Source organism: Pan troglodytes, chromosome 10 (genome assembly GCF_028858775.2).
Source record: "Pan troglodytes isolate AG18354 chromosome 10, NHGRI_mPanTro3-v2.0_pri, whole genome shotgun sequence".
Lineage (NCBI taxonomy): Eukaryota > Metazoa > Chordata > Mammalia > Primates > Hominidae > Pan > Pan troglodytes.
In genome coordinates this window covers 64,520,520-64,541,223 of record NC_072408.2, presented here as the reverse complement: position 1 = coordinate 64,541,223, position 20,704 = coordinate 64,520,520, and the positions used below count along the sequence as shown (strand labels likewise).

Genomic DNA, 20,704 nt, shown 5'->3' with positions numbered 1-20,704 from the left:
TTACTTACCCTCTCTGAGCCTCAAATGTCACATCCTTAAAATGAAGCCTCTTTAGGGCACATGAGCATTAAACCTGGCCACATCTCTAGATGTCCCCACTGCCATGAAAACTACCTGTTGAAGCCTGGTTCCTCTCCTTCCCCGACCACCTCCTCCAGGCCCCACCCCTGCTGCCTTCCCATTCTGGGGCCTCTGTGGCCAGGAAGCCGGCTGTGCCAGGAGAACTCCATCTCCTGCCGGGATCTGGGCCAGGAAGCTCCTCTCCAGGCTGCTTATATCCGTGGGGCTGCCTTCCTCCTTCCCCAGGGAGCTGGCTGCTGTGGCTCCGTAAGAGTGAGCTGTAACCAGCGGAGGTATTTCAGTTAAGCTGCCGCAAGAACCCTCCAGTGTGAGCCATCAGACAGAATGCTGGGGGACAGAAAGGTTTTCTCCTAAGAAGAGATGCAGCAAATCCCTCCAGGGACACCCACTGGCCTGACCAGACATAAGGGATGGGCAAATGGACCTCAGAGCTGTCCTGTTCAATACGGTAGTCACCACCCACATGTGGCTATTTCCAGCTCAATTAAATACAACATTCAGTTCCTCAGTCACACCAACCACATTTCTAGTGCTCATTAGCCCATGTGTCTAGTGAGCTCCGATCAGACAGCACAGATGTAGGATGCTGCCTTCATTGCAGAACGTTCTCCTGGACAGCACTGCTCTAGGATCCGGATGTGTCCGTGTCAGAAAATTCAAGGCAGTGCCACCTGCCCACTCTGGTCCCCCTTCTCTCTGCCACCCCACTCCCCACCCCCACCCCCTGGACCTGGCTTGATCTTGGCTCCGGAATGTCAGGCAAGCAGAGGTAGTAGATGTGGGGAGCTGTGAGCCCCAGCGGCGTCATGGATCAACTGGAAGGCCCCTCCCCATCTCTCCAAGACTCAGGCCCAGCTCCCAGTGGGTGCTTCAGGGAGGAGTCTCTTCTCTGAAATAGTGGCCCGGGACACGCATGTACACACAAGTGCACACCCACAGACACACTCGCACCCCATGGGCTTAGCTCAGGACCAGGAGGAGGCAGCACACACTGCTGGCCAGCCCTGTGCAAAACTAAGTGTGCACTCCACTCACTGGGCCTCACCTGTGAGGAAATGTGCTAGACAAAGAGGAACAGGACAGGATCCCTGTCCTCGGGGAAGCTGGACACACAGCAGGCGATGTGCATGCAGTGCAAGGCTGGGCCACCCTCAGAACGGAGAGCACCGCAGGTTGGGAGGGTTCCATGGGGCAGAGGCGGGGTTTGCTTAAGTGAAGAGGGTGGGAGTGGCAGGTCAGGGCCAGGGGCAGGTGAGAAAGGCACAACTGACAGCGAAGGCTGTGTCGCTGACGAAGACCTGCAGGGTGTCTGTGCATGTGGACACGGCCCTCACACAGGCCGGAAACACTTAGAACCCCAGGCCACATCTCAGGCAGGAGACAGCCCTGAGAAAGCAGTGGCTGCAGAGCCAGGGCCAGCACCCGGCCCTCCAGCAGCAGCACGTGGATGTAAATGACAGAGACACACAAAGCTGTATTCACACAAGCGTGATGGTGGAAGCAGGTGTCTCTCCTTCACCACTGACGGCGCCGGGCTCTCTTCTAAGTGCTTTATATGAATCACCTCTTTCAGTCCTCACAACAGCATAGCGTGGAGGTACTTTTGTTGTCCGCATTTTACAAATGACACAGCCATCAGGTGGCACCAGCACAGACCGGCAGAGTCACGTGGAATGTGCAGTTCCCGCATGACTCCTTCTGCGCACTGTGCCAGTCCCTGCTCTGTGTGCTGTCATGCTCTCCTCAACTCCTGGGGCCCCTGTTCATCCCTGTGGATTGTTCCTGGCCCTGGACAGAGCATTAACCCCTTCCTCCTCTGTGCCACACACAAGCTTCTGTCATCTACTACGCGACAGTGGATGCTAAGCTACCCAAGGGTAGGCCCCATGCCTTACTCAAGTTCCCTCGCTCCAGGCACATAGTAGCTGCCTAGCAAACTCTTGTTACCTGAACTAAACATACCTCCACCCCACCCACCTCCAGACATACACCAGCGACAGCCTCACAGCAGCCCTGTTCTCTGTCCTGTGTAGGAACTTTGAATCTCAGTGCCGCAACTGGGAAAGGCAAGAAGCAACCCATGTCCACTGTCTTGGAATCATTTTATATCTGGGCTGGCGCTTCCCTGCCCTGGGGTGGTACAGATGACCCCAGGTCTTAGCACTCATGACAGCCCCTCTGGTTGACACTGGTCTCCCAGTGCCATGGGCGGGTCTGGGGCTCTGAGACTTCAAAGCCTGAATGGGGGCCTGGGAGCCTCTGACCAGGCTAGATCTCTGTCCCCACGTCCTGACCCCTGGGTGACCAGGAAACTCCCCTGCCTTGTGGTTTTGTCCACCCTGGGCTCTGCCACCCAGTGGTACACAGCCTCACTCTCTGGGGACCCACCTCGCAGACCCGGCCTGCCCCCAAGACACCCAGCATAATCTCCTTAAAGGACTTGGGTGGCTAAAAAGCTGGCAAGCAGGTATCCTGCAGGCCATTCAGCAATGAGTCTGAGAAGGGCCCTGGCGTGACCAGCTCTCTGCTCAAAGCATGGGAAGGGAAAACACATTATACAAATACTAACTAACCATGGTTTGGGTAGACAAATAGGGGTTGGGTTAGTATTTGAATAATGTGTCCTGCAGCCTGGAACCCCACGCAGGCCTCTCACCTCCAGCCTCTGCCTCTGCCTCCAGTTCAAGTGCTGCGGAAGCAACAGCTCAGCCGACTGGCAGCACAGCACGTACATCCTGTCGCGGGAGGCCGAGGGCCGCCAGGTGCCCGACAGCTGCTGCAAGACAGTGGTGGCGCGCTGCGGCCAGCGGGCCCACCCCTCCAACATCTATAAGGTGGAGGTGAGCACCCAAGCTCAAGCTGGGGGTGAGGAGAGGGCCCTGGCCTGGCCGTTCAGGAGCCCCAGAAAGGCTGGGTCAGGCAGGTGGGTGTGGGAAAAGCAGGACACATGTGCTCCTTGGCCACAAGCCCACAGTGGGGCTTTCCAGAGTCTCTACAAAGCCCTGGGACAAGCAGCTCGCTCATACCGGAGAGTCTAGGACACCATGGCATGCCCCTGGGGCCACTCAAGTAGCCTGTGAGCAATTCAAGGTTGGGTCCAGCCTGTGAGTCCTCTGGCCTGTCCTCGGCCTCTGCTGCAGTGACAGCCCGCCCTCCGTCCCCACCCATGCCTGCTCCTGGGCCATGGCCGCATCACCTGCCCTTCTCTTACAGGGAGGCTGCCTCACCAAGCTGGAGCAGTTCCTGGCCGACCACCTGCTGCTTATGGGGGCGGTGGGCATCGGGGTGGCCTGCCTGCAGGTGAGTTGCAGTGCGGGGACTGCGGGGGTGGAAGGGCTCTGAACCCCTCTCCCATTGACACAGGTCTTCAGTAACCACCTGGGCTGAAATAACTGACCCTTTGCACACCCGCACCCTACCCTGCTCTCTTCTTCTCTCCCCTTCCCTCTGCAACCAAGGCTGAATCCCACGGTCAGTCTCTCCCCCAGAGAACATGAAGGAAAATAGCTGGGGACAACATGAACTTGTCAGGAACAGGGACCTGGGCGGAGTGTGAGTGTGGGCTCAGGTATGTGCATGCACCCCATGTGTGTGCACGTGGAGGTGAGCGTGCAAGCCATCTGTGGCACGTGTGTCTGCATGCTTCTGGGTCCATGTGGTTGGGGTTGTATGCACGTATAGGTGTTTAGGGGTGCTTGTGCATGTGTGTGTGAGTGTGCACGTATCTGCATTCATTCCTTTGTGTGTGCATGTGTGTTTGTGTGTGTGTATAGTCAGTCCTCCATGTCTGTGGGTTCTGCATCCGTGAGTTCCACCAACTGTAGATGAAAAATATTCCAAAAAATGGATGATTGCATCTGTACTGAACAACCTTGCCATCATTCCCTGGGTAATGCGATATACCGACTGTTTACGTAGCATTTACACTGTATGAGGTAGTATAAGTAGTCTAGAGATGAGTTAAGGTATTATATAGGGGAGAATGTGCATAGGTTATATGCAAATATTGCACCATTTTATATCAGGAATTGAGCATCCATGGATTTTGGTGTCCAGGGCAGTGACTGTGTGTGTGTGTGTGTGTGTGTGTGTGTGTGTGTGTGTGCGCGCCCTCATCCAGCTGTCTCCCTGAGGATGAGCAATGCCTTTAGCTCCCATTTCTCCCTGTACCCTCTCCCCTGGCTGCCACCCAGGAAGTCAGGGTGACTCTCTCAGGTTACTCTAGTCAAGGGTCCGAAGGAGGGGAGCCAGGAAGGCCTCCTCAGCGGCAAGGGCCCCTGCAGTCCCCAGCTCACGAACACGCCTGCTTCCGCTCAGCAGGAGCTGAGTGTGGGCTGTCCTTCTAGGAGTCTTGCTGTCCTGCGAAGCCCTTCCCACTCCAGGGCTAAGCACCATCTAGAGAAGGGGAGGAGCAGAGGCTTTGGCCCCAGAAGGCCCGGGTCCAGTCCTGGCTTTGCTCCTAGGTAACCTTGAGCTACCTAACTTCCCTGTCCATTGACTTCTTCATCTGCAAAATGTGGACCATTTCCCCAGCTCTTAAGGTCTAAGAATGAGGCAATGCTTGCAACCCACTTACGAAGTACCTGGCACATAGGAAGGCCTCCAGAAGTGGAAGCTGTCTTTCTCCAGTTTTCTGTAGACTTCAGAGGATTTCTGATGCTTCCTCTCATTGGGTCCACACAACAACCTGAGACCCAGGCCAGACAAGGAGTAGTGTTCTTCGCTTTTTTTTCTTTTTTTTTTTTTTTTTTTTGCGACAGTCTCACTCTGTCGCCAAGGCTGGAGTGCAGTGGTGCCACCTCAGCTCACTGCAACCTCCGCCTCCCAGGTTCAAGCAATTCTCCTGCCTCAGCCTCCCAAATACCTGGGATTACAGGTGCCCACCACCACGCCGCCTAGTTTTGTATTTTTAGTAGAGGCTGAGGTTTCACCATGTTGTCCAGGCTGGTCTCGAACTCTTGACCTCAGGTGATCTGCCCACCCCAGTCTCCCAAAGTGCTGGAATTACAGGCATGAGCCATGGCACCCAGCTGTTCTCCACATTTTACAGATCAGAAAGTTGAGACCCAGAGAGGTGACTTACCCAGGGCCTCACACCCTGAACCAGCACCCAGGTCTCCTGGCTTTGGTTCTTTGCTTTCCCGAACTCCCTACCATGACACAGAGATCTGTGGGAAAGAGAAGCAGGGGACAGTGGCCTTGGCTGGCTTGGAGAGACTTCCAGTGCAGGGTCCTTGGAAACCATGGTGCCACCTACCCACATCATCTGTGGGCCTGGAAGGTCTAGCTGCAGCCTAACACACTGGGAGGAGGGTCTGTCGCCTCTGGAGGGACACCCATCTTGGTTCTGCCACCTACAGCTGTGTGACTGACCTAGGGCCAGTTCTTTCATCTCTGAGCCTCAGTTACTCATTTGTAAAATGGGGCTAGTTATACCTTATCTGCTTGCCTGGTGGTGGGAATTAGCAATATCCATGTAAGTCACTTGGCTCATGGCTGAGCAGATAGCAGGTGTTCAATAAATGATACCCATCATTTTTATGATTTCTGCATTAGTACGTTGTCTCTCAAAAAAAAGCTTGGCCAGACCAGCCTGCTCCCCATCATTCTCACTCAGCTGCAGGGCCAGGGAGCCCAGGTGGCATGAGCATTGCCCCTCTATTGCACTTCCCCAGGGCAGGCCTTCTGTCCTGTGTGCTGAACCCCAGGGGAGTAGTCAGTGGGAACAGGAGAAGGTATGCTCAGCAGCACAGAGCAGTTGAACTTTCCAGAAACCTGTTACTCCAGGTGTTGAGGGGGCCTGCTCTGTCCATTTCTTCTTCACCTCTCTGGCCTTGAGAGCCTGTAGAAGCTGCAGACGAGGGCAGTGAGGCTGAGGGCAGGGAGCAGGACTGCGGATGCCCAGAGCCGACGGTCAAGGTAAACCACACAGCTGCATAAGTCTGATATTGAAGAGGTCAGGTTGTTGAGCAGTGGACCTGCAGGCCTGCCACTCCTCCTGCCCACTCACAACCCCCACCACGCAGTCTGTTCCTTCGCCGTTGCTATGGAATGGCTTTCGGTGGCTCTCAACCTCTTGCCCAGTTTTCTCTGCTGTGGCCCACTGAGCCAGCCCAGGAGCGGCCAAGCCTCGGGTTAGGGCTCCCTCTGCCAGCTGACGCTGGGCACTGCACTGCTCAAGTCCCAGGTGGGTCCTAAGCTTTGAGAAAGGGCTCATACCAGTCTCTTCCCCAGGGTCATAGTTTACCTCCTAGAGAGCAGACACCAGGCATTTATCTCCCCTACATACCCAGCCTGGCACTTCCAAGACCCCCAAGGCTCAGGAAATATCAGTCCAACATGGTGTCATAATGTTCCCCAGCCCCCAGCTACTGCAAGAAATCTTGCTTGGGAGTTACAGGGCCTGATTTCTAAACATAGCCCCACCTCTTGCTGTGTGACCTCAGGGAAATCTCATTCCCTCTCTGAGCCCTTAGTGTCCTTACCTGTAAAATGGACAGATTGGATATTTGTGAGCCTTTTTTAAGTAGCAGCATCCTCTTTTCAATGGAAATATCACGTAGGAGCCCAGTATATAAACCATAGGAGGTGGAGCTGTTTCAGGCAGGGACAAGCCTAGCATGACGGCCTCCCCTCACTGCCCTTGGTGGCCCTGAGCTACACTAAGGGTTTCCAATACAGCTTGAAAGCTGTGGGTCTAGCCCATTTCTATGGAACCTTCTGGATCTAGTGTTCTATGATTTTTCAGTAAGGTTCCCATCGCAGGAACCAGTGACCTTGAGACTGATGTCCTGCAACACCTGGAGTGTTAAAGTAGATGGTTTGTGAACACTGAAAACTAAGCAGAATATTTAATGAAGGGAGCACACCTTGATTTCAGCCAGGTATTTGGCAATGCATTCCTTGTTACCTTGTGGACGTGTGGACCAGGCACTTGTATGCTCAGGAGAAATCAGGGCAGGCTGGATGGCCACGCTGTGAGAGAGAGATGAGAGATGAGAGTTCACATCAGCTTGGCAAAAAGTCTCCAGGAGCGGGCCGTGGCCTTCAGCCTCAGACCTGTCTCTTCATTTTTCTTGGTGATCTCAACGAAGACCCAGGAAGCATGCTCAACTATTTACCTAGCATTTCTGGTCTGTTGTATGATAAAGCCATCATTGAAAAAAGAGCTCGTTGGATATGAAGATGTGCTGAAACGAAGGGTAAAACCTTTAATAGAATTAAAGTCCTTGCACTTGAGCTTTGTTTTGTTTTGCACTTAAGCCTATAACAGAGAGAGGGCATCTGCCTGAGTTACATGATAGGGTGCTGCCCACAAAGATGTGGCCTGGAACTGCACTGGTAGAAATCATGGAGAGAGTCAGGGTGTGGGAGGTGCCAGCTCAGGCCACCCTCCAGGTGGGACCAGACCTCCGCAGAGCCCCGGGGCAGTGGTCCTCAACCTTGGCTGCACATTGGGATCACCTGACAAGCTTTAAAACTACCCCAGGCCTGTAATCCCAGCACTTTGGGAGGCCGAGGCAGGTGGATCATGAACTTAAGAGATCAAGACCATTCTGGCCAACATGGTGAAACCCCGTCTCTACTAAAAATACAAAAATTAGCTGGGCATGGAGGCGCGCGCCTGTAATCCCAGCTACTCAGGAGGCTAAGGCAGGAGAAACGCTTGAACCCAGGAGGCGGAGGTTGCAGTGAGCCTAGATCGTGCCACTGCACTCCAGGGCGACAGAGTGAGACTCCGTCTCAAAGAAAAATAAAATACCCCAGGCCTGGGCTCCCCGCAGCAAAATGAAACAAAATGGTCTGGGTATGGCACCTGGGCATCAGTGTATTCGTGAAGCTCTCTAGTGATGCCACTATGCGGCCAGATGCAGAGGGAGTGGCAAGGGGAGTGTGGGGCCCAGAAGTCAGATGTGACAGAGGTCAGGAGATGGGGAGCAGATGCAGCACCCTCGTGGTCTTGAAATGCCCAAGGCAGTCATGTGGGGAAAGGAGGGACTGTTCCTGGGAGGTTCCAGAGGACAGAAGGGGAACAGTAGGTGGAATTATTTTCAAGGAGACACATTCAAGAACTTTTTAACAATTTGAACTGCTAAACAGTGGCCCTTGCAGAGTACTAAACTCCCTGCGGCTGCAGGTTGGGGCAGAGGCTGGGGGCCGGCAGGGATGCTGAAGGGAGAATCCCCTGCACTTGATCGGCAGAGGCCCCTCCATGCTGAAGTTCTGCATTCTGGGAGTGCACCTATCCCCTCAGCAGGGGCCCCCCAGGCTTCTCACCCACCTCAGTCATGGAACAGCACACCAGAGGCAGTTTCAGACCTGGACAGGATCATCACAGTGCTGAGGTACCATCCGATCAGACTCTTCCACCTGGAAAGGCCTTACAGACTACCTGGACCACTGCCACCGGCCCTGGCTGCACGCTAGAGTAGAGTTTTTTAAATACCATTGTGGCCAGGCGCAGTGGCTCACGCCTGTAATCCCAGCACTTTGGGAGGTGGAGGCAGGTGGATCACAAGGTCAGGAGATTGAGTCCAGCCTGGCTAACAAGGTGAAACCCCGTCTGTACTAAAAATACAAAAAATTAGCTGGGCGTGGTGGTACGCGCCTGTAATCCCAGCTACTCGGGAGGCTGAGGCAGGAGAATTGCTTGAACCCGGGAGGTGGAGGTTACAGTGAGCCAAGATTGTGCCACTACACTTCAACCCTGGGTGACAGAGCAATACTCCATCTAAAAAAAAAAAAAAAAAACACACACACACACACATTGCTCTGGCACCCCCTCCACAGACTGGCTCGGATTGTCTGGACTGGGCTGAGGTCTGTGCACGGGTATTTTTAAGCCTCCCAGCTGGGTCAAACATACATTCGGGGTTCAGAGTCCCTGGGCTCATCTTATTCATGCACATCTGAAGACATCAAGCCTCACCAGAAAGTCACCTGCTGAAGGTGACACAGCCGCTGTGGCAGAGCTGGCCAGGCCTCCAGCTCACAGGCCTGCTTCCTCTGCACCAGCTTCCCCTCTTGTGGGTGGAATCTGGAGGCACTCCACTTTGAGGTAACTTTAGAAGCTAATTTCTAGAATATTCTGGCTGGGGAACATTTCACTAAAAATGTCACAGTAGCCCAGCCCTTTTCCTGCAGCCCTCCTCACATCAGCGTCCTGGGAGCCTCCGCCCAGGGGGCCGGCAGAGGAGGCTGTGTTTACTTTGGAACAGAGCTGCTGTGTGCCAGGTGCTGTGCCCAGTGCCAGGGCCCCATTGCAGGCAGAGTGCCGTCCCTTCTCCCAGGGAGATTTTACTTGAAGGAAGGGGACAGGTAAGTGTATGGCAGTCACAGTGCAGTGCTAGGTGCTGTGTTAGCAGGAGTCCTTGGGTTTAAGAAGCAAACATCAGTGGCCCTAACCAGTCACGGGAGGTCAGGGAAGGCTTCCTGGAGGAAGTGATATCTCATTAAGTCCTGAAGGAGCCCGATAGGCAGTGACAGAGGGGAAAGAGCCAGGGTGAGGGAATAGCGTGTGCAAAGCCCTGGCTTGCAGGTGGGGAGCGGGGGTCTTTATCCTGCCTGGCCTCTCAAAGGATTGGGGTGTTGGAAGGACTGGGTGCTGTGCTGTTGGTTCTTGTTATCCTAGTTTTTAAAGAATCTTGCCAAGGAAGACCCTAGACCAGTGTACAGACCGGATGTTTTCCTATTGGCAGAGGGGGATTTGAGGCTCAGAGAGGGAGGTAACTTTACCCAAGATCACACAGGCCACTGGTGCAGCCTCAAGTAGAACCTAGCCCACCTCCAACATGCTCACCTTGCAAGATGGAAACATGTCTCAGAGCATGGAAAACACAAGACAGTCAAGACTGGGATCTGCAGGTCATTAAAAGGGAAACCAATCATTTTGGAATGACTTCTCAGAAGCTCTGTGGCCCTTCCTTCATGCTCTCTGCTGACAGCCAGGTGCTGACTCAGAAGCCTCAGAGGAAGCTGAAGGCAGGACGGCCTCCCTGTTAAAAATGTCCCATATGTGGCCAAGTGTCACACACAGGCAGCTGCCAGAAGATAGCACCAGGCACCACGTGGCTGGGCCTCCAAGCTGGGCCCAACCCCATCTGCCACCTCCAGCACCTGCGGTTAGCTGGCCTTGTGTTGTCTCTGTGTGCCCCCTGCTGGCTGCTGGAGCCATCCGTGCTGGTTTCTCAGTGTCCTCTGTCAGGAGGGAGATGGCAATGCCTATTCAGGAACCAGACTGGGTGGCATCCTGTACCCTCCACATGCTTCAGCGTGGTGTTCACGTGTGTGTGTGTGTGCAAGTGTGTGTGTGTGCATGTGGACGCAGTGATAAGGGTCTGGCCCACACACCTCTGCCCCTTACTGTGCCTGTCCTGGGAGGCTCGCTGGGAACACCCAGCTCACGCAGGAGCCTGTCCGCTGGGGATCGTGGCCCCTCCAGTCCTCCCCGAGCAGGAGACGTACATTGCAGGCGATGCAGACATGGTTTCCAGCACAAACCTGTGCCGGTCAAACAGCTCCCTTCTGGCCTCCCTCTTAGCACAGATAAGATCCAGAAAATCCCACAGGAAAATCATCAAACCATGAGGTAGGGACACCTGCATGGGTGGAACGGCATGACGGCCGCCTGCGTAAAGCTAGCGGGAGATGAGATAACCTCCTAAGCCGCCTTTCAGTCTGAGGCCCCAGGTGGATTAACACCAAGTCTGCAGGCTGAAAGCAGTGTTCACACTCCACACTGTCCTCCAGGTTGGGAGGGATGGAGAGGAGGAAGGAGGGGAAGAGGATGGGCCCCTTCCACACTACCTCCCCCAGCTAGCTGTCAGAGATGGTACAGGACACACGCATCTCCACCAGCCTGCTCTCCTCCCGCTGGATAGAGCTCCACCTGCGTCCAGGTTTGCACCGGCAAGGTCAGGGCAGCAGCAGCTGCTAGGAAAGTCAGGACACTGTTTCAATACTTAGGAGAGCCACCTTCACCCCAGGTATCACGGGACAGTCATGGGGCTGCTTTAGCCCAGTGCCCCCTCCTGTGTGCAGAGAGCCGAGATCCAACAACATGTCATCATCATTATCAGGATCATAATCACATTACCCTCAATGCATCCTTGGGTGGGAGGGAGGAGAGGAAGAGGAGGAAGAAGGCAGAGGAGGGCCCATGAAGAGCAAGGAGGGAGAATAAAGCTCCTCTGCATTCTGGAAGTGGGAGAAGTGAGAAGGGGGTGTGCAGGGTGATCCTCCCAGGCCTGTGTCTGCTTTGGACCAGATGCTCCAGCCCCTTGTTCAGCTGTGGATACCGACATAAGGGCTGGCAGACAGGACGCCTGGGGCCTGAGCTTGGTGCTGCATTCTACACTGATTGACAGGGTGAGCTCACCAGCTCTTATTCTATGCTGACTGACAGGGGGACAGCTCAGGGGGCTCTTCCCAGAGTCTCAGTTTCCCCCATGCCTCTTGTACACCAGCCAGAGCATCGAAGATGGACCTGAGTTTTGCTCTGGAGTCTAAGGACAGCAAAACACAGGCAGACTCTTTCCTAGAGAGACAGTCCACTTCAGACAGCTCTGATGAGGGAGTGGAAACATTACTCTTAGGGCCTAATTAAATCAGGCCATCTCTGGAGAAGATCTGGGACCACAGACCAGCAGCATCAACTGGGAGCTTGCTAGGAATGCAGACTCTCAGGCCGCCACTAGGCCTGCAGAATTGTAATAAAGAGGTCCCCAGATGATTCATGCCCATTAAAGTGTGCAAAGCCCTGCTTTTGGGTAGTAGATGGCAGAATGTGGTTCCCCCAGGCACAAAACCATCACCTGGGAGCTTGTCAGAAATGCAGAACCTCAGGCCCCACCCTGATATTTTGAGCAGGAATCTGCCCTTTGCCCAGGCCCCAGGGGATTCGAGTGAGCAGCACTGCTCCAGGGCCCTGGGGGCCAGCAGCTTCCAGGAGTTCTGATTTCTCTTTGCTCCTCTGCTTTCTCCATCTGGCAGATCTGCGGGATGGTTCTCACCTGCTGCTTGCACCAGAGGCTCCAGCGGCATTTTTACTAATGGCCAACCACCTCCTCTTCCAACTGCCCCTCAGGACAACAGGTGGCCACATGCCATCTGCAAGGCCTGCAGAGTTAGCACCAGCTCCACTAGGGCCATAGATGCCCCCCCCCCCTTTGTGCCTAGCTCCTGCGAATCCACCGAGTGCCTGAGACCATAGCTTCTACTGTGCCCACCCAGGCAGGGACCCTCGGCCCCCTCTCCTCCATTTCTGAGCCCCCATGGCCAGATCCTGGGCAGGGAAATGATCCTTTCAGGAGACAACCAGAGCCCCTCACCAGGCACGGGGGCACCCGTGGACTACGGGAGGGTGGCGGTTGGGTTCTCTGCTCCCTCCCAGCTCCTGAACCTGAAACAATCGGCAGAAAACCCAGGAACCCCGGCACTCCTGCATTCAGCACGGGATTCCCCCACCCATGCCCAGAAGCCCTGACCTTGTTGTTTCTGGAAAAAGCATGGGGTGGGGCAGGGAGGGCTGGCATTTCCCCCAAGAAGACCTTGCCCTTTGACCTGCCCACTCTCCACACTGCCTCACCTGGAAAGCCATGTCCTGCTGGGCTCATTCCTTCCTGCAGGGCCTAGGAGTGGGGAGGCCTGGGTAGGGCAGCCACAGGCTGGGTAGAGCCGCCCTGGCAGGAAGCAGGGGGTAAGGTGGCCATACCAGCACATGCTGCACTAGGAGCAGAGCCCTGCACCTGCCTAGCTGCCTTCCTGGGAGAAACCTCCCTGGGAGACCATGGCCCCAAGCCCTGGCCTCTAGTGATACGCCCCTCGGGGATCTCCTGTTCCGGGGCCTGATTCTCAGGAACACCAGGTTTTCAGACCATTTTCAGCACCTAATGTTGATGGGTGTCAAACATCTCCTGGAGTGGACCAACTCGCAACCCTGCAAAGTCGGAGCTGCTGAGAAGGGGCAGCTCTGAATAGAGGGGCATCTGCCTGAACCTCACTTTTCCTGGGACCCTCTCCTTGACCCCGTAGCCACCACCACACTGCTTCCAGGGGGTCCCGCTCTGCTTCCCTTCCCACCCGTCCTAGAGTGGACAGAGCTTTTTCCTTGGGTTCTCTCTTGCATCACTAAGTTCAGCAGGGAATTTGCAGAATTTTCAGGAAGAACTTTCCCCAGTAATAAGGGAGAACAGAAAGAAAATCCTAGAAAATACAAAGTATCCATGCTGGCAGCTTTTTGTACAACACCCATAGGGACCCCCCCCCAAATGGCTATTACAAGGGGGCAGCCCATTCACTGCACAAGAACCCCACACCTGGCTTCCACCCTCCCCAGCTCCTGCACTTCTCCCCAGAGCGGGACCCTCTTACTTCCCCCCATGAAGGGGGGCACCTTGTTGTGCTAAGGCCGAGGCTGAGCGAGGTCCCAGCTCACCTCCCTGCTTGATCCAGATTGCACTGTGATGAGCACATTGCTGACCTAGGCCAGTCCTGGGGCAGGTGTGCTCTCTCTCCCATACATAGGAGTGGCCTCAAGGCCACCCAGTGCTGACCCCAACAGAGTCCTGAACTGTCCAGAAACTGCATCCTCAGCACAGGAAGTACCCACATGGACAGAGGGAAGCCCAGCCTTGGGGCTGGTTCCTCCTCTTCTCTGGGTGTTCTCCAGTGGCTTCTTGTAGCCTAGGCTGGTTTATCTCCCCTGCCTAAAAGGCCCTGGAGTTGCCAATGCAAATTCATTAAAATGAAGACCAGATATCCCAGACTGCACGGAGGCCGAGAGAAATGGTATAGTGCGTGATTAGCGTTGCTGCCCTCCAACCTCCTGGGATTCATGCAGATAATCAAAAACTGACTATGACTCCCAGGTTCTCTGAAGGATGAGATCACAACTGACAACTCTTATGACAGAGGGAGAGTGGTGAGAGAGAGAAAGAGGGTACTGGGCTAGAGCCATGTTCTTCCTGCCGAGGTGCCAGGGGGAGGCGGCAGTGGGCAGGGGGTGCTGGGGCCTTACCTGTCTGCCCTGGTGGGGATGAAAGACAGGTGGCAGGCAGGTGCCCTGTGCACAGCCTTATCATTGAAGGCAGGCCCAGGACAGCCTGCCCCATCTGCGCCAGCCCCATGGGATGGTTGGTCCAGCCTGACTGGGGCAGGATTAGCTGCAATTCCTGCCCTGTGTGTCGTCCAGCCAGACTGCCTCTTGAAAGATGGCTTGTCCAAGCTGCAGACAGTGGTAGAACAACCCAGGGCTTGGAAATCTGACCTCCTTGTCCATGCCAACAGCCTGGGAGATGAGACAGGGTTAGAGGAAACAGAGGCCCAGTATAGGGCAGGTTCTGCCTGGGAGTGTACAATGGTTGGAGTCCAGAGCCAACGATGTGGTCCCCAGCGGGGTGTGCCCCTCCTGCTGACAAGGGTACAGATCTGTACCCAGGTCAATTCCTCCCGGGCCCCTGCTTGGAGGCTGCTACAGCCTTGAGTTCCCTGGAGAGAGAGAACACGCCTGGGGAATGTCACCATCAGTCCCGTGCGGCAAAAGGCCCCTGCACACCAGGGCCCCAGGAAGGCAGCATCAGGTGCTGGGATCCCACCCAGCTGGCACGGGCATGTCCTTGCCCTGCACACACCATGCTGTCCTTCCCTAAGCTCGCAGGGGCAGACACCAAGAGAGAAGGGCACCTCCCCGAGTCCCCCGGGGGTGACCTGTGTCAGGACAGCAGGCAAGAATGAAACGTGGCCTTGGCTGAGGGGGTGGAATGTTTTTGCCCTTTCTTCTCTTTCTCCCTCCTGCTTCCCCGGCACCCTAGCCCCATCTCCAGGAGCCCCTCAGGCAGAGTAAGTGGGAGTGTGTCCAGGGATTTTTTACCAAGGTCCTGCTGTGCACTTAGAATCTGTCACTGTAAATACTTATCTCGCAGTTACCCCAGCAAGAGGGTGTTATTTCCCCCATTTTATAAAAGGAAATTAAGGCTGGGCAAAGTTAAGACTTGTTTGTCAGTGGTCATGGCTGTTGTCTTGCCACCCCCAGCTGGGGAGAAGGAAGAAAGCTGGGCCGGGAACCCCTCTCCTCAGTGTTCCCCAGTTCTCCATCTCCGTAATGAGCCATCAGGCTGTCATTAAGGAACACAGTGTCACTCAGGGGGCACTGTCACAAAGCAGCACCTGTGGCATATGGGACGGGGGTGCAGAAGCCTGGCTTATTTCAGGCTGACAGCTGGACCCTCCGGGTGCAGGGGCTCAGGCAGCAACCGGGATCCTAAAGGGCCAAGGCCCATGACAACCACCCAGCCCATCACCCCAGGTACCAACACTAACCCCAAAGCAAGAGCAGGGACTGTCCCTCAGCCCTCAGGGTCTTCATGCAGGGTGCGGAATCTCATGTCCACATGGAGGTCACCCCTCAGGTCACACCCACTCCCAGAGCAACCTTGGGCAGGGAGGGGCACCCTGGGGGTGTGTTGACCACCTCCCCTTCAGGTGAGGCCCTTTTCTGCCTTCTTTCTAGCCCCCTGCATGGGGCACCTGCTGTTGCTGGGGCTCTGGGGTGGACCGTGGGTGATTTCTGTCAGGGAGCTTGTGCTGTGCATGGCTAGAGGTGTTTATATCCAGAAGGGCCCAGCACGGCCCTGTGGGGTGTGGGGGGAATATGGTAGATCGTTGTGATGTGCCTCGGGGCCCTCTTGCCCTGGAGCCAGCTTTGTTTCAGAATCTGCTACTTGGGTCCTCTTCAGGGTTTTGAGGCTGGAGAACTGAGTTGGAACAGTCACTGTCATCACCGCCCAAACTGTCACCCACCTGGAAAACATTCTTGATATACTGGCCATTCTGGGGCTGAGGAGGGAAGGCCAGTCTTTTGCATGGCTGCTGGGCCGGGCTCACATCCACTGAGGGTATAGTGACCAAGCAAGCGTCTAAACCAGTGGTTCTCAAACTTTGGTGAGTATCAGAATCACCTGGAAGGGCTTTTCCAAACAGATTGCTGGCCCCACCCCCAGAATTTCTCAACAGGAGTGGGCAAGACCAGTCATCTGCATTTCTCACAAGTTCCCAGGAGCTGTAGCTGCTGGCCCTGGAACCACACTTTGAGAACCACTGCTTTAGACCAAACCCCAAAGGAAGATGCAGCCACCCTCCTTTATAAGTCACAACGCTCAGGGTTCACGAGTACCTCAGGCTGTCCAGCTGAGCTCCACCTGCAGCAGCCGAGATTCCCGACTCGCTCCACCATTGGGGGCTGGGAGTGAAGCGTGTCACCATGGTCAGCTCATGGCCAGCCAGGAAAGCCTCTCTGCTGTGCATCTGCGCAGTTCTTGCTCTTCCCTGGAGGACTCTTGGATCGCCTGTGATCTTGGCCAGGAGACCAGGTGCCTGGGTCCCTTCCTGGAAGGGGACAAGTTACACACCCCAGCCCCATTTTCCCACCAACTTCTACGTGCCTTGGGAGAACCTGCTACATTCTGGCTGCCCCCTTCCCCTATTTCAGCAGTGCCCAGTCCTGCTTATAAACCTGAGGCCTGTTCCCCATAAGCTGCCCTGTGCAAGTGCCAGCCGTTATTCCAGGCAGCCCAATGTTGTTGAGGCCAGATGGATTCCTGGAAGCAGCTGGCCCATGGATGTGAGTCATCACAGTATTCTAGAAACAGAGAAGATGTCTTAACCTAATGCATATAGAGAAATTGTTCTCATTGTAAACATACCCCTGTCCTTAGCTGATCTCGGTGGAAGCCCAGCTTCATGTGCTAGGGGGCATGATAATGATAATAAAGGAATTGTATCTAGGACTACCTTCTGTTGAATTTTTTTCTCCTCTGCAAGGAACCCCCAGGCCATCAGTTCATTAAATGTACCGTGACCCACTGCTACATCGTGAAGCTGCTGTGTTAGCCACGGCTCCCCATGAGTAAACCATTGGCCACATTGGATAGGGTCCTGCTTACCCTTTTTTTGTCAGCCCTCATCACTGATGTGTTTGAACTGACTTCTCCTGCTCACAAGTGTCATTAGCTCCTGGCTGCAAAGGACAGCCAGGCTCAAACACATGTACTTAAATTGTATTCCTCTTCAGGCTTCCTCCCTTCAGTCAGTCCATGTTTTCCTACCATTTACCATGACACACAACCAGCATCTGTTCATGAACCTGCAGTGAGCTCTTACCACTGCAGGCACCACCCTCTGCTTGGCTGCAGCAGATGCAGAGTGTGGCGAAAAGTCAGGAGCAAGGGGGCTCTGTCTGTTGAGACACACACTCCTACTGCAAGCCGCACCCCCAGACCAACTCACTCTACTGTGACAGGGTTTCTCCACCGTGGACCAGCTGATTTGTCCTCATCCCCAAACCTGGAGTTGGACATGTTTTTACTGCAAATGCAGAAAGATGAATCTTTGCTGAGGGGACCAGTAGTTGCCCAGTCCAGAGCTAAAAGGAAGTACATGTTTTTGTCTTCTATAATATAAAACGGTCATATTATTTCATTCACTGTTCTGTCTAGAAAACTTGCTTGAGAGGTGGTGTATTCATTTGTATTCACACTGCTAAAAAGAACTACCTGAGAGTGGGTAATTTATAAAGAGAAGAGGTTTAATTGACTCACAGTTTCATAGGCTTAACAGGAAGCATGGCTGGGAGGCCTCAGGAAACTTATAATCATGGCAGAAGGCAAAGGCGAAGGGGAAGCAGGCACCTTCTTCACATGGCGGCAGGAGAGAGAGAGTGAGGGGATAGGTGCCACACACTTTTAAACAACCAGATCTCATGAGAACTCACCTTCACGAGAACAACAAGGGGGAAGTCCGCCCCCATGATCCAATCACCTCCCACCAGGCCCCTCCCCCAACATTGAGAATTACAATTTGACATGAGATTTGGGGGACACAGAACCAAACCATATCAGGCAGTGAGGAGCCTGAAGAGTACTCAGGTAGTCTGGGCTCAGGGGGATCCCCAGACAGAGGGCTGGGGGTGGTCAGGGGGGTGGCTGAGAGCCGACCCACACAGCTGCTGTGAACCCAACAGGGCCCTGCCACTTGCGGTGTAAGCACATTGATCCACCCAGGGAGGTCCCCAGGCAGGGACCCACTTTGCAGGGGAGCTCCAGTCGCTCACCTGTGTCTGCAGGGCCTCTTTGGTCAAGGTCCAGTTGTCCACTGAAAGGTCATAGTAGCGGCCTTCTGACTGTTTAGATGTTGGGCAAGGGAATGGAGCCAGCCTAGGGCATGCTCACAGTCATCTGTCCCACTGGAGTGACTTGCCTGCTCCCCTCCACCATCACTATGAGTGTGTGCATGTGTGTGTGTGCAAATCATCCAACACGAATGTACCAAGAAGGGACAGGTGCCCTCCAGGCCCTTTCCTGCTGCAAATAGGCAGTGCTGTTACTGGCTTACAACTGCTGCCTACACAGCCCCAACAGCCAACAAGAGCCTTGTCAGCCAGGCAGGCAGCATGATGCCATTGCTGAAGCTGTGCCTTTGGTGGCTGCTGGCTGGCCTGCCAGCTGCCACTACTTCCCAGCAAGTGCTGATGCCTCATGTCAGCCCCAAAGACCAAGTTGTCATTGCTGCCTCTGGGTGGGGACGCTGGTTCCCACTGCCTCTCCATGGCTGAAGAGAGAGAGGCTGCCCATGGGAAGGAGAGGACATGGGGCAAAGAGCCATTTTCTTCTTAAAAGCAAATGCATGAAAGCCCCTATTTCCTTTTCCCTCTGGCTTCAGTCTCTAGCTGAAACCCTGTCTGGCAGTGGCTTGAGCAGAAAGGGGAGGATCCTGCCGGGCACCTGGTGGGGGCCTTTGCATCAGGCCAGAGGACAAGAGGGAAAGAGTGAAGCGGGAATTCAGCCCTTTCCATCAGCAAGGAACGTCACTGCAGTAAGGACGTAACAACGTCACTGCAGTAAGGACATAGTAAAGCCAGCCAGAGGCAAGAACATTAATGTTCCCATGATGGGGACGAGGAGCAACTTCCGCTGGACTTTTAAAACACACTGTAGTTCACGAAGCCCAAATTCTACTTTAGAGAACCCTGAGTTAGGGGCCAGAGGTCAAATTCAACATCCTCTCCCCAAGTTGCCCGTTGGTAAATAAGAAGGTTGGGTCATTTTAGGAACTGGGGTCTCGCCAGAGAAAAGAAATATATTGAGAATATACAGATGCTCCTCAACATATGATGGGGCTACATCTTGATAAATACATCGTAAGTTTAAAATATTGTAACTAAGTTAGGCGTGGTGGCTCACGTCTGTAATCCCAACACTTTGGGAAGCTGAGGTGGGAGGATTGCTTGAGTCCAGGAGTTCTAGCCTGGGCAACATAGAGAGACCCCGCCTCTACAAAAAAATAAACAAAATTGGCCGGGCATGGTGGCACATACCTGTGGTCCCAACTGCTGTGGAGGCTGAGGTAGGAGGATTGCTTGAGCCCAGGAGTTCAAGGCTGCAGTGAGCCGTGGTTGCACCACTGTACTCCAGTCTGGATGACAGAGCAAGACCCTGTCAACCAAAAGAAAATAAAAAAAGAAAAAGAAAGAAAGAAAGAAAAAGAGGAAAGAAAAGAAAGAAAAGAAAATATCAAGAAAGAAAAGTCAAAAATTCATGTTAAATACACCTAACCTACCAAACATCATAGCTTAGCCTGGCCTACCTTAAATGTGCTCAGAACAATTACATTAGCCTACGTTTCAGCAAAGTCATCTAACACAAAGCCTATTTTATAACAAAGTGTTGAATGTCTCATGTAATTTATTAAATACTAGTTTGAAAGTGAAAAACAGAAATGGTTTTTGTATGGGTACTGAAAGTACGGTTTCTACTGAATGTATATGGCTTTCACACCATCATAAAGTTGAAAAATCATAATTTGAACCACCGTAAATAGGGTACCATCTGTCTTGGGATTCCAGAAATTTGCCCACTGGTCGGACTGGCCCTGCTCTGGATGTTGGACATGGGTAAGTTCCAGAACTTGGTAACCAGAAGAAAAATTTCTAAGCAACAGGTACTAACCACAGGCCACTGTGCAGCCTTCCTCTACCAGTTCACCTCTCTCCTCTCACAGGGCCAAGGGAAACTAGGCAGTGTCCAGGTCTGTCCCCGCTGGCTCTCGGCTATCTGATAGTCTCTGGAGCCACAAAGGGGAAGTCCCAAATAGCAGCATCAATCAGGAGAGCTTGGCTCAAGTGTGCCCTGTGGAGTGTTGTTACTCTTTCTGTTAGTTTGAGGAGACAGTAGGCTGTCTCATGGCTGTCATTAAACTCAGCAAAAGCAAGATGGCTAAATCCATAGCCTCCCAACTGATGAATGCTTTAAGAAGAGACCATCCCAGTGCCAATATCTTTGAGTCCAAAATGACATTTATTTAATCTGGCTTCCCCCTTGCTTCTGTGGAATATTGAGTGCTGCTGCTGAGCTAACCCAGAGCAAACTGAGGCATGGGGAAGCTTGTTCCCTGAGCTCCTGCAGGCAGCAGCTCATCCACCTCGATACACCAACTCCCCTTCCCTGACCACCCCCTTCCCACACCACTCTCCTGTATCCCCGGCTTTCAGCCTGGAGGATGCTCTTCCTTGGGGACCTGATTTTAATTTTTTAGGGGCTCATGTCCGACCGATTTCTTGCCAAGCTCCTAT

At 54.0% G+C, this 20,704-nt stretch overlaps 1 protein-coding gene and 1 long non-coding RNA gene across 7 annotated transcripts in view; one reads left to right on the top strand and one right to left on the bottom strand.

The window, feature by feature from the left end:
* TSPAN11 (tetraspanin 11) overlaps positions 1–12,197 on the top strand; it is a 65,151-nt gene extending 52,954 nt beyond the window's left edge. The window contains exons 6-8 of one of the 2 annotated variants that reach the window (XM_016923700.4): positions 2,763–2,921; positions 3,295–3,381; positions 12,073–12,197. In XM_016923700.4, the coding sequence (XP_016779189.1) occupies positions 2,763–2,921; positions 3,295–3,381; positions 12,073–12,132 (306 nt within the window). In that variant the 3' untranslated portion in view covers positions 12,133–12,197. Of the gene's footprint in view, positions 1–2,762; positions 2,922–3,294; positions 3,382–3,539; positions 3,622–12,072 lie in introns of those variants that run through there. The other variant, XM_016923702.4, reaches the window with a different exon arrangement.
* LOC104001578 (uncharacterized) overlaps positions 1–20,704 on the bottom strand; it is a 60,568-nt gene that overhangs the window by 1,205 nt on the left and 38,659 nt on the right. The window contains exons 3-5 of one of the 5 annotated variants that reach the window (XR_010148333.1): positions 19,451–19,568; positions 18,188–18,256; positions 2,738–17,768 (exon numbers count right to left, since the gene is read on the bottom strand). This is a non-coding gene — a long non-coding RNA (uncharacterized LOC104001578). Of the gene's footprint in view, positions 1–2,737; positions 19,569–20,704 lie in introns of all 5 variants that reach the window. The other 4 variants (XR_010148332.1, XR_008538489.2, XR_008538487.2 and 1 more) reach the window with 4 other exon arrangements.